Raw genomic sequence first — 16,772 nt, forward strand, 5'->3', positions numbered from 1 at the left:
ATACAGAGAGTAAAGGAGGGGGCTTAGTACACAGCCCTGCTGTGTCGAAGGTCAGAAGTGAGGGATCCCACTCTTAACACCTGCTGGTGACCTGACAGGAAGTCCAAGATCCAGCTACACAAACAGGGTGAAGGCCGAGGTCTCTGAGCTTCTTGTCCAGCCTGGATGGAATTATGGTGTTGAATACTGAACATTAGTCCAAGAACAGCATTCTCACATAAGCATCCGTTTTTTCCAGATGTGTAAGGACAGTGTGCAGAGCTGTGGCTATTGCGTCGTCTGTCAATTGGTTGCATCAGTAGGCGAATTGTAGGGGGTCCAGTGTGGGTGGTAGCATGCTGCAGATGTAATCCTTACAAGCTGGAGGAACTCAGCTGGTCGGGCAGCATCCATGGAAATGAACAAGGATGTAGTCCTTGACCAGCTCTCAAAGCACTTGCTTATTATTGAGGTGAGTGCAACAGGATGCCAGTCGTTCAGACATATTACCTTGGTCTTATTAGGTACAGGGACAAGGGACAATGATGGATGTTTTGAAGTATTAGGAGTATAAAGATGCCAGAGGGGAATTAGGAATAACAGGATGGGCCATGAAAAGTCCTTGGCAAATTGGATTAAGGTGAATCCCCAGGCACTTTATACATACATCAAGGGCAGAGGATAACTAGGGAGATGTGGGACAACTCAGAGGTAAAGGGGGGAACATTTGCTTGGATGCAGAGAATGTGAGTGAGGTACTTAATGAGTACTTTGCTTCAGTAATTACCGAGGAAAAGGATCTGGAGGACCAGGAGTTCAGTGCTGAGTGTATAAATGTTAGGGTGTTTAGAGGTGAAGGAGGAGGAAGTATTGGGCCTCCTAAAGACTATTAAGGTGAATAAATCCCGAGGGCTGATGAGATTCCCCTCAGGTTATTAAAGGAGGTGAGAGGCAAGATTGCTGGGGCTTTGACCAGTATCTTCGTGTCCTCTCTTGGCACAGGTAAGGTCCTGGAGCACTGTCGAGTGGCTAATGCTGTACTTTTACTTAAGGAGGAAACAAGGGACAATCCTGGAAACTGTAAACCGGTGAGTCTCATGTCAGTTGTAGGGAGATCGCTGGAGAAAATTTGTAGGGATTAGATATATGAGCATTTGGAAACCCATGGCCTTATTAAGGAAAGCTGACCAACACACACAAAATGCTGGAGGAATTGAGCACACTGGACAGCATCTATGGAAAAGAGTACAGTTGACGGTTCTGGCCAAGATCCTTTGACTGTACTCTTTTCCTAGATGCTGCCTGGCCTGACGAGTTCCTCTAGCATTTTGTGTGTGCTGCCTGGCTTTCCAGTATCTGCAGATTTTCTCGTTTGTTAAGGAAAGCCGGCAGGTTGTGTCTTAGCTACTTGTTTAAGTTTTTTGACAATGATGGCAAGGCAATTGTCTAAATGGATTTTAATAAGGCCTTTGACGAAGTCCCTCATGGGAGGCTAATCCAGAAGATTAAGATGCATGGGATCTGCCACAAATTGAGGTTTGGATTCAGAACTGGTTTGCTCACAGAAGACAGAGGATAGATGTAGAAGGGACTTATTCGAGCTGGAAGCCTGTAATTAGTGGAGTTCCACAGGGATTTGTGTGGGAACACTGCTGGATGAAAGGTGGACTACTGCTGTTGCTGGGAAAGTACATAGTCACCAGATATTCACAATCTAATGAACAGTTTGGCTGAGAAGAAAATGTCATTTTTCTAGCTTTCTTTATGATACAAAACTAGGTGGGTCATATTCCCAAAGGAGGATATAAAGAGGCTTCAAAGGAGTGGGCATGGAAGAATATGAGGCTATCCATTTTGGTGAAAATGATGAAAAAGTCATTTTTGATAAATGGTGAGAGATTTGATAGTGTAAATGTTGAAAGGAACAAAGATATACTTGCAGAACTCATGATTCAAGTGCTTGGAGAGACTAGAAATGACAATTGTACACTCCAGCCTCCCAGAAATCCATGGCCCACCGACCATTAAACCAGTTGAAACAGTTCGAAGTTCAAAGTAAATTTCTTTTCTTTTCAAATATTTTTATTATTATTATTATCCAAAATAACAAGAGTACATCAAAATAGGTAACACTTACAATGTCTCAAAGGGAAAAAAAAACAATATTAAGAATTGAAAAATATGGTGACATAAAAAAAAGAAAAAAACCCCTACTAAAGCAAGAAAAGGGTAAGAAAAACAAAGACCCCGTTAGGTGTTCAACCCCAGAGCCATGCGTCATACAAAGAGCTTCTAGAGATAAACATCAAACCGCCAGCAAAAAACATTATACCAAAATTTACAATTTGATCGTGGAGGAAATCTATCAATTAACTCAAATGGTAGTAACGAGCAGATGAACCCCATCTTTTCTTAAAATCAAACATAGGTTCCAAGGTTCGACTTCTAATTTTCTCCAAACTAAGACATACGATCACTTGAGAGAACCATTGTGACAGAGTGGGAGCCGACGTATCCTTCCACTTCAACAGAATGGCCCTCCTAACTATCAATGAAACAAAAGAAATACCGCGGATATTTTGAGGAATTATTCCAAAGAGCAGAGTTAGGTTGTAAATTAATTTTAAGTTCTTTAGAAATTGTAGAAAAAACTGACTTCCAAAACTGTTCCAGTATAGAACAAGACCAAAACATGTGTGTCAGTGTAGCTGTCTCAGTTTTACATCTATCACAATAAGTATCAACATTAGGAAAGATTTTAGACAATCTCTCCTTTGTCAAATAGTAACGATATACAATTTTAAATTGAATCAATGAATGACTAGCACAAATCAAAGAAGAGTTAACCAATTTCAAGATCCACATCCAGTCCTCCGTCATAAAAGCAAAGTAAATTTATTATCAAAGTACATATATGTCACCCTGAGATTTGCTTTCTTGTGAGCATACAGAGTAAATTCAAGTAACACAATAGCATCAATGAGAGATGGCACCCAACTGGACAAACAGACAATGTGCAAAAACAAATGGTGCAAACACAAAAGGAAAATATTTAAGTGCACACATACATAAATAAGCAGTAAGTTTTGAGAAAATGAGATGAAGAGTTCCAGAAAGTGAGTTCATAGATTGTGGGAACAATTCAGTGATGGGGCAAGTGAAGTTATCTCCTTTGGTTTAAAAGCCTTCTGGTTAAGGGGTAGTAACTGTTCATGAAACTGGTGGTGTGAGTCCTGTACCCTCTTCCTGATGGCAGCAGTGAGAAGGAGGCATGGCGAGGGTGTTGGGGGTCCTACAACAGTGCTCCGAGTAGACATGCTCAATTATGGTGTGGGCTTCACCTGTGATAGACTACACTACACCATACATAGTTGTGTCGGATTTTCCTTTCCAGGGCATTGGTGTTTCCACACCAGGCTGTGATGGACTACACCATACATAGTTGTGTCGATTTTCCTTTCAAGGGCATTGGTGTTTCCACATCAGGCTGTGATGGTGATGCACCATCAATAACTCACTCTAAGACGTAAGGTGAGATATCGGCTTTTATTGACTGGAAGAAGGAACCAGAAGTGAGTGACCATCATACTATGTCCTGGAGACTGAGGCCGAGCATAGGCCTCGGATCGCCTTTATACAGGGGCCTATGGGAGGAGCCACAGGAGCAGTCAGCAGGGGGCGTGTCCAGACAGGCACACGTAGTTCACCTCAGATGGACTACACCATACATAGTTGTGTCGGATTTTCCTTTCAAGGGCATTGGTGTTTCCACACCAGGCTGTGATGCATACTCTCCGCCACTTATGTAAAGAGGTTTGTCGAAGTTTTAGCTGTCATGCTGAATCTTCACAAACCTCTAAGAAAGTAAAGGTGCTGCAGGTAACACAAATGTAGTGGGCCGGTTCTCAAACAACAGAAAAGAGGTGAAGAACCTAGTGGCATGGAGTCAAGATCTTTCCCTTGGTGTCAGCAGAAGAAAATAAACTAGTCATTGAATTTGGGAAGTGGTGTGGAGCAATGCAAGTATATCTCAGTGGCGATGAAGTGGAGATGATTTGGATAGTCAAGTTCCTAGGAATAAATATCACCAATAATTTGTCCTGGTCTGGCCACATAGATGCTATAGCTAAAGAAATGCACCAAAACATCTCTACCTTTTCAGACATCAAAGGATATAAGCCTCTCCACTTTTTACAGATGCATTACAGAAAACTTTGGTATGGAATGGTCTGTCTGAATGGGCAGCCTCAGTATGTGTATGCTTTTGTACACTTGTTCTCTCTCGATCCTCCTGCTACCTTCGCCTAACTACAGACCCCTGTTTCTCCTCTGACTGTATTCTTCATTCCCTTACTTATCCTCTCACCCTCCTTCTCTCTATTGTCCCATCTGATTCTTCCCTGTCTCCTATATCCCCTCTTCAACACCCTTCCACATTGACTGTCCATTTCCCCCTCAATAATCTATCCCTGTTCATTTCCCCATCTGTTACACATTATTTTCTCCAACACCCCTCCTCCGCTATCCTCATTCCGCATACACCATTCCCACCACTTCCATCCTTCTCCTCCCACTCCCCTCGGCAGGGACTCCCTTCACAGCTGTCCACACATATACTTGCTCCACTTCCCCTCAATTCCACCCTCTCTTCCTCCACTCCCTTCCTCCTCTTTACCATCCATTCCCTGGCACTCACCCCCGCCTTACACTGTTCTTCCCATATCCCTCACACCGTCTTTGCTCTACTCCTTCCCCACTCCTCTTCCTCCCTACGCTGTCCCTCCTCCCACTGACTTCTCCCTCCCCACCCTCCCGTACCACCTCTCCTCCCTCCTAACCCTCCCCTTTGTATCCACCTGCCCCAACTTCCCCCCCTTCCCAGTCCTCCTCCCTCCCTCCCCTTCCCCTCTCCATCCTTTCCCCTCCCCTTTCCCTCCCCTCCCCACTTCTCTCCCCCTCCACTCTCCCTTCTCCCCACTTCTTTCCCCTCCCCCACCGCTCCACTCTCCACCCTCTCTCCCTCCCTCCTCTCCTTCCACCCTCTCTCTCTCCCTCCCTCCCCCTCCAGCCGAAGTGACATTGCCGCTGAGGTTGCGTTGCGTCCTCCCGCACACCCAGCGTCGCGTCACGGGCCCCGGTTGCAGGCGGAGGAGCCGCCCGATCGCGGGCGGCCAGGGAGGCCGAGCCTGACCCGCAGGGCCGTGTGTTTGGGAGGGACCCCGCGCTCGATCGCCTTTTCCACACCGGATCCCCGTTTCCTTCGCCCGCGCAGGAAGGATCCTAGGGCCGGTGCCCCATCCTCAGGCCTGCGGGCTGACCTCCGTCCTCTCCTCGGGCAGCCGTCCCATCATTACGGTGCGTCCCTCCATTGGTCCCCCCGACTCTCCTTACGCGAGCCCTCGGTCCGGGAGAGCCGGGGAGGCCGTGTCCCGTCGCCCTCGTGAATCTCATCCCCAGCACCCTGACACGTTCCCCTCTCCTACCCCGGTGCCCCATCCTCGAGTCCGCGGGCCGTCGCCACCCTATAATTACGATGCCATATCAGGGATCTCCGCCTTGCCTCACGCCCTCCCCCCACTTCGATAACTGGGAACCCTGAACCATCCTCCACTTTACCGGGCCTTTACTTCTTTTCCCACCCTCTTGGTAGGGTTCTATCGATTATTAATCCTTGGTTTTGAAGGATTTCCCCCTAATTTGCCCTTAGGTCCCCACTGGCTGCCGAGAAGTCCCACTCTACTGTGAGATGCATCGCCACAGATCTCTATTCCAATGGAGGCTGTTTTTCCCGGGCAGAAGAGTGCTGGCGTCCACATTGATGCACAGAAAATTGCAGCGGGACACACATGAATCCTTGCCTCCCATGCTCTACAGGTGCAATGACCTGCTGCAAGCAAGGCGGAGGGAGCTTCACTCGGCGGCTGTCTGCAGAAACCGAGAGCTGGAGTTCACCAGTAAGCAGTACAATGTGCAGCGCTCAGCATTCGCTACCGTCACCAAAGAAGACTTGCTGTTCTTCGAACGTCTACTGCCAGGCGGAGTGGTGACCGATCCTGATGTACTGGAGGCGAGCAATGTAGACTGGCAACGGATTCTGAGAGGTGGGATTGCCTAAAAGTGTATATGGGATAATCTTTTAATTTAAAACAAAACCAGCTGTCAACAGTCAGTTGGTCATGTCACATCAGTTGGAAAAGAAGCAGCTAACATTTTAGGTGGAAGTCCCTTTGTCAGATATCTTAATTTAAAAAAGTCTGCTGATTTATCCTATTGTGATTTTTAAAATTTGTGTGTCAGGTATAGGTGATGGGGAAGACTGAACATTTCTCCATTAAAACACAGGGAATTATCCTGGGTTCTTCTCATTCACCTTGAAGAAAGTGGTGCAGAAAGATGTAGTGAAGTCTTAGAGCATAAAAAAGACAAGATGTTGTGTTTTGTAACTCCTAAAACCAATCTAAAGAAAAACCACAGGAGCCCGGGATAACGTGTATGCATCATGTTTACTTCAGTGAGGCACGCACACATGACAGGGTGGCATAATGACATATGTCATTCACATACTTTTTCATATAACCCGGAATGAATTATGTAAACAAAGAATAATTAAACAATATATTTACAATATTAATACACAACACTCTATCCTGCTTAGCTATAAACGGCAACTCAATATAGAATGCATCTCAACTATATAGTCAGTATACTAAATAGTTCAACTACTATAATACAGACATCCACATTGTAGTAAATTTTAAATTGTCCTGTTTAGGCCTAAAGATTTAAATGCTATGGAGGATTTATTACTCTTGTGGGATGTCTTTTGATGGGGAGGGGCAAGGTGAGACTTGTGGCTGTGAAACAATCTCAGGTTCTGGGGCCTCCCGCTGTGGTGGTTGTACGAGTTGACTGTAGGACTGCAGGAAGAGGTTCTGACAGCTCTGGACACCTTTGTTCTGGACGTGTTGGTATCCTGAACAGTGCATGGCAAGCTGCTTGATCCCAGGCCACCAGACTAAGCTTTGAGCCAACACTTTGATTTTTACCTCTCGGCTTGGATGGTACAGCAATTCAGAATCTCCAGACAAATCAACCTCTGTCAAGGCCAAGTTCATCCCAGCATTGGTAAAACTGGGGGAACTGAAATTTCTCCTGCCCATTCCAACCATTTTCGGTGAGTGTATAGACCTGAAACAGTGAGATGGTCTCTCTTTCCCTTTGGATCATATCTACAGTAGAGAAATTTTCAATTTGCATTAGGAGGAATACAGCAAGAGGAATATCTTTCTTTGAAAGTTTTTCGGATATTTCCTTTTCCAAGTCTAAAAGGCACAACGCATCAGAATTTCCATGATTAGTTGTCCTCTTGAATTCAATCTTGTAATGGTGTCATCTGAGAAGCAGAGCTTGTCTCTGCATTTATGCTGCTGCTGTTAATGAAACACCTTCTATGGAGCGTTTATGGTGAGAAACACTTCGGACTTTTCTTCCATCTCTGTCTGCGGGTGGGTCTCGGCTAGGTCCACTTTGCTGAAGTGTTTCCCTTCAGAAAGGTTTGCAAAGTTATCCTCCCTCCTGGGCAGAGGGTATTGATCTACTTTCTGTACTGGGTTGATGGTGATCTTATAATCACCAAAGATCCGGAAAGTCCCATTCTTCTTGGGTACAGGAACTAGTGGCATTGCTCATGGGCTCCACTCACCCTTGGAAAGAATTCCTTCAGCAACCATTTCTAGCTCACTGGCTACTTTATCACAGGTGGTGTAAGGAACTGGATGGGCTTCGTAAAACTTGGCTGTGGCAATTTCATTTAACATTGATATGTTTGAGTTTTCCAAGCCATCTGTGAACACTCGTGTGGTATCATTCACTACCTTTCTGAATTTGCTTTCAGTTGACTATTGCAAGGGATGTGGCATGCAAATAGTGGTTTGATCTCCAATCAAGTTATAGTTGTCTCAGCCAATCACGGCCCTACAATGCTGGCCCTCCTGTTCTTGACCACATACAAGCCCAATGTGGCTTGTTGGTTATTATATTTCACTGTTACAAATGTCATTCCCACGGGAGTTACGGTGCTTCTAGAAAGTTTGTGAATTTTCTTCATTTCTGCATAAACATGACCTAAAATATGATCAGATCTTCACCTAAGTCCTGAAACTAGATAAAGAGAATCTAAGTAAATAAATAATACAAAAAAAATTATACTTGCTCATTTAGAAAAATGATCCAATATTACCTATATTTGTTGGAAAAAGTATGTGAACCTCTGGGATAATGCCTTCTACAAAAGCTATTTGGAGTCAGGTGTTCCAATCAATGAGATGAGATTGGAGGTGTGGGTTGTAGAGGTGTCCTGCCCTATTAAAAACAAGACACACAAAATCCGGTTACTGACAGACCCTGCTCTTCTCAAGAAAGATCTGCTTATATGCACCATGCCTCAATCAAAACAACTTTCATGGGACCTTAGAAGAAGAATTATAGAGATGCATGAAGCTGGAAAAGGCTACAAAAGTATTTCCAAAGATCTAAGTGTTCATCAGCCCACAGTAAGAGAAGTTGTCTACAAATGGAGGAAACTCAGTACTGTTGCTACTCTCCCTGTGTGGGCATTCTGTAAAGATCACACCAAGAGCACAACGTGCAATGCTGAAGGAGGTGAAAAAGAACCCAAGGGTAACAGCAAAAGACCTGCAGAAATCTCTAGAACTTGCTAAAGTCTCTCTTCACTCTAAGAAAAGCACTGAACAAGAATGGTGTTTATGGAAGAACACCACAGAGGAAACATTGCTCTCCAAAATAAAACATTGCTGCACTTGTCAAGTTTGCAATAGACTACCTGAATGTTCTATAAAGCTTCTGAGACAATGTTCTATGGACAGATGAGACAAAAGCTGAACTTTTTGGCAGAAATGTTTGGAGGGAAAAAGACACTGCACACCAACATCTCATCCCACCTGTGAAGCAGGGTGGAAGGAGCATCGTGTTTTGGGGCTGCCTCAGTGCCTGGATAGCTTGCAGTTGTTGAGGGAACAATGAATTCAAAATTGTATCAAAACATTTTACAGGAGAATGTCAGGGTAGCAGTCTGTCAACTGAAGCTTTGTTTGGCCAGGTAAGCCTTCTCGACACTGCAATTTTGTTCACACTCACTTTCATTCCTTACTGCAACTGAATTGCATCTGTCTGCTGGTTCCATTGATACAGTGATTTCAACTGCTCTTTTAAATGTGAGTTGTGCTTCAGGTAGGAGCTGTCTTTGAATGCTTTCTTATAAGATTCCAAAAACTATTGATCTCTCAGTGGATCAATTACCGAACTGACAATGCTCAGACAACCTCTTCAATTCAGCCACATAAGCTGAAATGGACTCCACTTCCTTTTGATTCTGCTTATGTACAAGGTGCTGGAGAAATTCGGTAGGTCAGGCTGCATTTGTGGAAAGAGAAACAGAGTCAGTGTTTTATCTGAAAGAATCTTCATCTTTGATCTTAACTGTTAACTCTATACGTCTTCCCACAGATGCAGCTTGATGTGCTGAGTATTTTCCACAATTTTGTTTTAGATTGACAGCATCTGGAGTTGTATGATTTTAATTGTAATATTTTATAATGCACTTTTTGTTTCTTTCTGTGCCTTGTGGTGCTTTGGGCAGCAATCTTGCTGTTTCTTTGGAGTTTTTGTCTGTTTTTATGAGACCAAGTTGCTAGCTCTACCCAGCGTGGATAGAAAACATGCAAGGAGCCGCCAGATTCGAACCTGGGACCACTTGCCTCGGAAAGTCTGATGTGGATGCCGCTACGCCACCAGTCAGCTGTTTATAATGCATGGGTTACTGAAAAAATGCCGATTGTGAATATTAATTATTGTGATTTGATTTATTCTAATTATTATTAATGACCACAGAACTACTGTATTTTTTTTTAAACTGCAGGTCATAGCCAGGTACTATTGAGGCCTCGCACAACTGAAGAAGTTTCCCAGATCCTCAGGTGCAACACTATTGGGCTTTTTCTTACTGTTACATTTTTAGAGTATGACCTTTTTGTTTTAATTTTTGTTCAGTTTAAGGATGTTTTTCTAATTTTGTTTATTTTTGTTTATTAAAGATTTTCAATCACTAAAATCTATCAACTTTTTGTCTTCCAAAACTTTCAAATTCAAATTTGAATGAGCATTCTTATGGCATCTTTTACAAAAATAGCTGTACTAAAATAATGTACATGAAATTAATTTAAAATAGTCACATTTAGATGTAAAATTGCTTTTGTTCAAAGTTGATTAAGAAAATTCAGTATATTTGTTTTAATATATTATACCTTATTTTTTTTAGTGAGTCTACAGATATAAGTCCATAAAGATATAGGGGCAGAATTAGTCAATTTGGCCAATCATCATGGCTGATCCATTATTTCTCTCAGCCCCAATCTCTTGCCTTCTGTCCTTATCCCTTCATGCCCTGACCAAAGAATATATCAACCTCTGCCTTAAATACCCAATGACTTGGCCTCTACAGCTGCTTGTGGCAAAGAATTCCACAGATTCACCATTCTCCGACTAAACAAATTTCTCCTTATTCCATTCTAAAAGTATGCCCCTCTATTCTGAGGCTGTGTCCTCTGGTCCTAGACCCCTACCATGCAAACATTGTCTCCACATACACTCTATCCAGGACTTCGACATTTGATAGGTTTCAATGAGGCCACCCTTCATTCTTCTGAATTTCAGTGAGTACAGGCCCAGAGCCATCAAACACTCTTCATATGACAACTCTTTCAATCCTGAAATTATTTTTGTGAACCTTCTCTGAACCCTCTCCAATGTTAGCACCTCCTTTCTGAGATACAGGGCCCAAAACTGCTCACAATACTCCAAGTGAGGCTTCACCAGTGCTTTATAAAACCTTTATATGACATCATTGCCTTTATATTCTAGTCCTCTTGAAATGAATGCTAACATCGTGTTTGTCTTCCTCACTACTGACTGAACCTGCAAATGAACCTTTAGTGAATCTTCCTCTAATACTCTTCAAGTCCCTTTGTGCTTCAGATGGTTGAATTTTCTCTCCATTTAGAAAACAGTCTAGGCTTTTATTTATTCTACCAAAGTGCATGACCATACAATCCTCAACACTGTACTCTATTTGCCACTTTGCCAATTCTAATCTGTCTAAGTCCTTCTGTAGGCTCTCTCAGTGGACTCAACCATGAGCTGCTCTAAGAAGTATTCTTGTAGGCATTGTAGAAATTCCCTCCCTTAGTATCCAACACCAACATGATTTTCACTATCTTCGTACACATTGAAATCCCCCCTTGACTATTATGCCTTTTGGCATGCACTTCCTCTCTCCCATTGCTTTGTTTGCTTTTTGTTTGTGGTAATTAATGGCCAGAATCTGAGAGAAGGATTATTCCACGTTTGACTGGGAGAGGCACAGGCTGTGACGTGAGCAATGTTGGCCAGTTTCAATTTGGCAAAGACATTCACAGCGATAAGGCTCTTTTATTTACAAAGGTATTGGTACCGACACGGGCAGCCTGGCTATCCACAACGTGATTACCACTAACTGCAGTTTGGTTGGCTATGTTTATGATTACTAATGATGGTTTATGATTGACTGTAAATCTTGCCATAATTGGGATCAACATTTAGGATTTGTTGTTGGTGACATTACCATTATGATTGGCTACTGAATCTGGGGTTAGATTGACATCTACGATTGGAGTCTTCTGTTTCTTAGGCCGTCCCTAATACCGAGGATGAACATATGAACAGGAGGTTCCTGATGAGATGGGAGAAGGATATTTTGCAAAATGGTGCTTTCCTTCCATAATTTATGATGGACTTCTCTATGCTCCTGATCTACGGATGACAATCTCTTGAGTACTAGAGTCAGTGAGGGCACTTTGAGAACATCCTTGAGTCTTTCCCTCTGTCCAAGCACTTGAGACAGTGCTTAGAATAAGGTGTCCATTTCAGAGCACGATGTTGGGCACACAAGCAGGTCAAGCTGTTTGTAAGCTCAACAGAGCCATCTGGGTGTAATTAGAGCTTCATTGTGTGGATTTTGACCTGGGAGAGAGTCAGTCACATTTTCGGTTATCCTCTCAGTGAATTGGGAGGTGATTACCACCAACATTCAGGGTGAGGGTGACACTGACACTCACAGGTGGAACATCTGCAGCATGTAAATGGTCAGCATATGATCTCTACTGTTAGCCATTGAATCATATAGGACAGATTCAGGCCCTGCAGTCCATCAAGATAATGCTATCACCCAGCCATTTTACTGTATTTATATTAATTGGCTCTTTTGACATTCTCATGCCTTTGACTCGCTGGCACACCAGGGGCCAGTTAACCTTGCAGCTGGTACATCTTTGGAACATGGTTGGAAGCTGGAGCACCCAGAGGAAACACACAGATAGAACATGCAAACTCCACACAGACAGCCCCCAGTGTCAGGATTGAACTTGGGACTCTGGTAAAGTGAGGCAGCAGCACCACCGTGCCTTCCCAGTATCTGATGGCGGCAATGAGTTTAATCCTAATTGCACTATGTACTCACAGTATGAGTAACAGAACTATAACGATGGTATGTGTTGGTTCTGATGCATGGGTAATGTGGCACCAAAGCTCTCAATGTAGTTAGGACTGGATTAGGTTACATGGTGGCACTGACAACAGGTTGTTTGTTTTCTTCAGATACTGTAACCAGCAGAACCTGGCAGTGAACCCTCAAGGTGGCAACACAGGATTAGTAGGGGGGAGTGTGCCAGTGTTTGATGAGATCATTGTCTCAACAGCTCAAATGAATAACATCATCAGTTTCAACAGCAACTCTGGTGAGAGCAACTTTTTTTTAACTCACAATTGTAAATGCACTGACTTCACAACAACAATTTTCCACCACCTAAGATTGATGTAGTTCATTAGTGCTGAGTCTTGTGAGTGATCACATTTGTGTTCACATTACTTGCAGTGAAGCGGCCTTCTGATGTTTTAGAACAGTGCTAACTGTCATAAATAATTGAATAGGAAGGTGCAGCATCCAGCTCATAGAGTCACAGAGTTCCTTAGAATGGAAAACCACCAAGTGAGGCCACCATTTACACCAATCCTACACTAATCCTGTTTTCCATTCTCCCCACCTTCAACTTCCCAAATCTTACCATTACAGACAATTAGAATAGTGAATGCAGGTGTGTGCGGAAACTGGAGCAACTGGATAAAACTCACACGGAGAATGAACAGACTTCACGTAGACAGCACCTGAGGTTTGAATTGAACCCAGGTCACTAGATCATTGACATGATGGCTCTATCAGCTGAGCCAAAACACTGCTCTTGTTCTCAGTTGGTACTGAGTTGAATGTCCTTCAGAATCCCAAGGAGAGGAAAGGGACAGTGCATCGATCACAGCATTGTGATATCTTGTGGAAGGTGTAGACTGACACTTGTTGGGCAAGAAAGAGTCAGACGTAGCTGAGCTGACCTCTGACTTTGCCTCCAGTGTTCACGAATTCTCTCCTAAATTACTCCATGTCACATTCCTCCTTTATCTTCTCTTTCGAACTTTGCTCATTAATTAACATGTTAGACATCTGCTAATATCTTCCTTACTAAATTCTCAGCAGCTGAGGAAACATTTGTGGAGAAATTTAACACAACAAGCTTTCCATTTCATATGGGATTCACTGCTATATTTTGCTCGATAATACTTCTCTGAAACATCTTGGAATATTGAACATCACTGAGGACACCAGTAAGTGTATCACACTTTAATGAGTTGCTGTTGGTTGGGTCCTGGCCCTTGTGCTAAGTGGTTACTCTGGAGTAGTACCGAAGTGTGTCTATTGTCTGTCAAACTGTAACCCAGTTACAGAAAAATATTTTCTGCACAGAAGGAAACAGTTGGTTGCAAATCCAATAAGAGCAAGGATCATTAACAGACTGCTGACTTTTATAATAAGAACAGAAACTGCTGGAAACTCAGTAGGTCAGGGAACATCTGTGGAGAGAGAAACAGTTAACATTTTAGGATTGAAGAATCTTCATCAGGACAATAGAAGAGAGAACACTTTTTGTGAAGAGGGAAGGTCAAAAATGGATAGGACAAAGGGAATACTTCTGATAGAGTGAGGCCAGGGTTGCTGTAACAATCAATTGTTGATGCAGAATGAAGGCAGTTGGAGAGGGAAAAAGAACAAAGGGAAGGGGATGTAAACACTGAAGTGTAAGCAGGAGATGTTCAGTAGGTCATGTCTTGTCAGTAGAGAAAGAAAATAAAGTATAAAGGATTGCAGGCATTTATTGCTTGTCCTTTCTTACTTGAGAAGATAATAAGTATTGAGCTGCCTTGTTAAATTGTTTCATTTCATGTGTTGCAGGGCAGGGGGTTCCAATGTACAGTGGAACTCCCATAATATATTAAATTGTACAGTTCAATGTACAAACATGCATTCATTACCACAAACAGCAGAACTAGTTTACTCTCTTTCCACCTAGAACTGGCTCCTTCTCATCAATATTATGTACTTTTGCTACCATTCTTTATAATACTGTGGAGGTGTGGTCACTATGTAGAATGATTTTTGTGTATGTTTCACTTTACAGAGAATGGCTTATGGAAAAGTGTAAACCCATTCATTTGTAAAAGTGGAACCCATTCATTACCTCAGGACAGTCTGTAGATGCAAAAATTGTAAAGGAATGTGATTTAGGGTTAGGGTGTTGCATGGGAATTTGTAGGTCCCTCATACCCACTCCCCTTGTTCTCCTCCGTGGCAGAGTTTGGAAATTGTCAGAGCAAGGTTGAGTGCTTTATAGATGGTACTGACTATGTTTCCGGCTCACTGATGGTGGAGGGTCATTATAATTAAAGTACATTTTACTCTTGATGTTAATCTGTTTTTTCAGGAGTTCTGATCTGCCAGGCAGGCTGCATTTTGGAAAATTTGAACAACTATCTTGAGGAACAAGGTTTTATGATGCCCCTTGATTTGGGATCAAAAGGTAGCTGCCACATTGGTGGGAATGTGGCCACCAATGCCGGTGGATTGAGACTGTTGAGGTATGGCTCTCTGCGTGGGACAGTACTTGGACTGGAAGTGGTAAGAAGCCAGATTAATTGATGGAAATAAGATGCAAATTGGCCCCAAAGATAATTATTAATCTCATGAAATATGAATGGAGCACTCTTAAATCTTTCCCTTAACCTCCTTTCCTATCTTTAGATAATGTATCTAAATGGTGGAAGATCTCGGAGCTCCATAGTATAGAGGAATTTAGGCATCCACCTGTATGTTTCACAGAAGACTATTGTACAAGTAATTAGGAAAGCAAACATAATGTTATGGTTTGTTGCTGGAGAATTGAATAACAAATGTGTGGAGTTTGTAAGGAATTGGACAGGGCACTGGCAATTCACTTGCAGAGTATTGGTACAGTTTTGGTATCTTTAATTCATTTTAATGTGTTGGAAGCAGTTCAGAAAAAGTTCACTAGACTGAAATCTGAATTGATGGGGTATCTAATGAAGAAAAGTTTGACAGACTAGACTCCTGCCTTCTGCTGTTTAGAAAAGTGATAGGTGATGTGATTGAACCATGATAGGTCTTGACAGTTTGGATGTGGAGAGGATATTTGTTATTGTAGGAGAATCTAGAACTAGGCGGTATGGTTTAAAATACCTGCCTTTTTATGATAGATGAATTGTTTTGTTTTCTCTGTGAGTCTTTGGAACTCTCATACTTAAAGAATGCTGGAATAAAAGTCTTTGAATGATAAGGCTGAGGGAGAGAGAGATTTTTGTTAAGCAAGGAAGTGAAAGGTCATTGGGAGGAGGCAGGAATGTGGAGTGGAAATTGCCATGAGATCAGCCATGATTTTACTTAATAGTGGTGTAGGCTTGAGGAGTCAAGTTGTCAACTCCAGCTCTTCACTCACATGTTCTGAGTCGAGTCAGGGATATTGTTTTTAGCCTCTACTAACCCCCTGCAGCTTTCATCTTCCCTATTTCCTCCCCACCTCCACATCTACAACCATTCTACCTCAGCAGTGTGATAAACCCATTAAAGCCCTGTGCTCTGGGATTTCATCTCCTTGTATCTCGTGTGTTTCCAAATCCGGCTCTCTTCCCTTACCTCCCCTAGTTTCGTGCACAGTTTTGAATTAAAGGGAGAGCGTTAAATAACAGAGGCAATGCTTAGCAGTCTGCTTTCTAAATGCAAGAAAAGGGTCACATAGATCAGGCAGAGCATAGGGTACAGGAGAATAAACTGATTGTAAAACCATTTAATCAGCAATGAGGAACATTTGACCAGCTGGATGTGGGGAAACAGTTCTTGTATAGTTATGTTTTTGTGCACACAAAATCCAGCTACATATTAACTTCTACTGCCTGCTGAGAGATTGAGATTACCCAGGTGGTCAATTGCTCTAATTGCTGTGTAATGTTTATTCTCCTTCTCTTGCCCTCTGCCTGGCCTACAAGCTGTATATGTAGTTGTTTTCTTGCACTGATTTGATTCTTGTGTCTCTTCATTCCTTGTTAACTTCTTTCAGACTCAGAATTTTCATTCCTTATTGGCACTTTTTTGCTGTGTTTTGTCATGTGTATTGAATTAATTTGCATGGATGATCTAACTACAAACTCCGTGGAAGTTTTACCGGAGTGACTTTACAAAGGTACAAAGACATGAATTATGAGTAGGAGTCAGCCACTGGGCTTTGAGACTGCTTTGCTATTTAACAAAACTGTGGCTGATCGGTTTTAAACTTTGAAAATCA

At 42.7% G+C, this 16,772-nt stretch overlaps 1 protein-coding gene across 2 annotated transcripts in view; it reads left to right on the forward strand.

Annotated features, from left to right (window-relative positions):
- The first annotated feature begins 4,957 nt into the window (after positions 1-4,957).
- d2hgdh (D-2-hydroxyglutarate dehydrogenase) overlaps positions 4,958-16,772 on the forward strand; it is a 34,060-nt gene continuing 22,245 nt past the window's right edge. Inside the window, exons 1-5 of one of the 2 annotated variants that reach the window (XM_059951129.1) lie at positions 4,958-5,334; positions 5,687-6,080; positions 9,917-9,974; positions 12,688-12,827; positions 14,901-15,094. In XM_059951129.1, the coding sequence (XP_059807112.1) occupies positions 5,726-6,080; positions 9,917-9,974; positions 12,688-12,827; positions 14,901-15,094 (747 nt within the window). In that variant the 5' untranslated portion in view covers positions 4,958-5,334; positions 5,687-5,725. Of the gene's footprint in view, positions 5,335-5,686; positions 6,081-9,916; positions 9,975-12,687; positions 12,828-13,618; positions 13,747-14,900; positions 15,095-16,772 lie in introns of those variants that run through there. The other variant, XM_059951135.1, reaches the window with a different exon arrangement.

Source organism: Hypanus sabinus, chromosome 2 (assembly GCF_030144855.1).
Source record: "Hypanus sabinus isolate sHypSab1 chromosome 2, sHypSab1.hap1, whole genome shotgun sequence".
Lineage (NCBI taxonomy): Eukaryota > Metazoa > Chordata > Chondrichthyes > Myliobatiformes > Dasyatidae > Hypanus > Hypanus sabinus.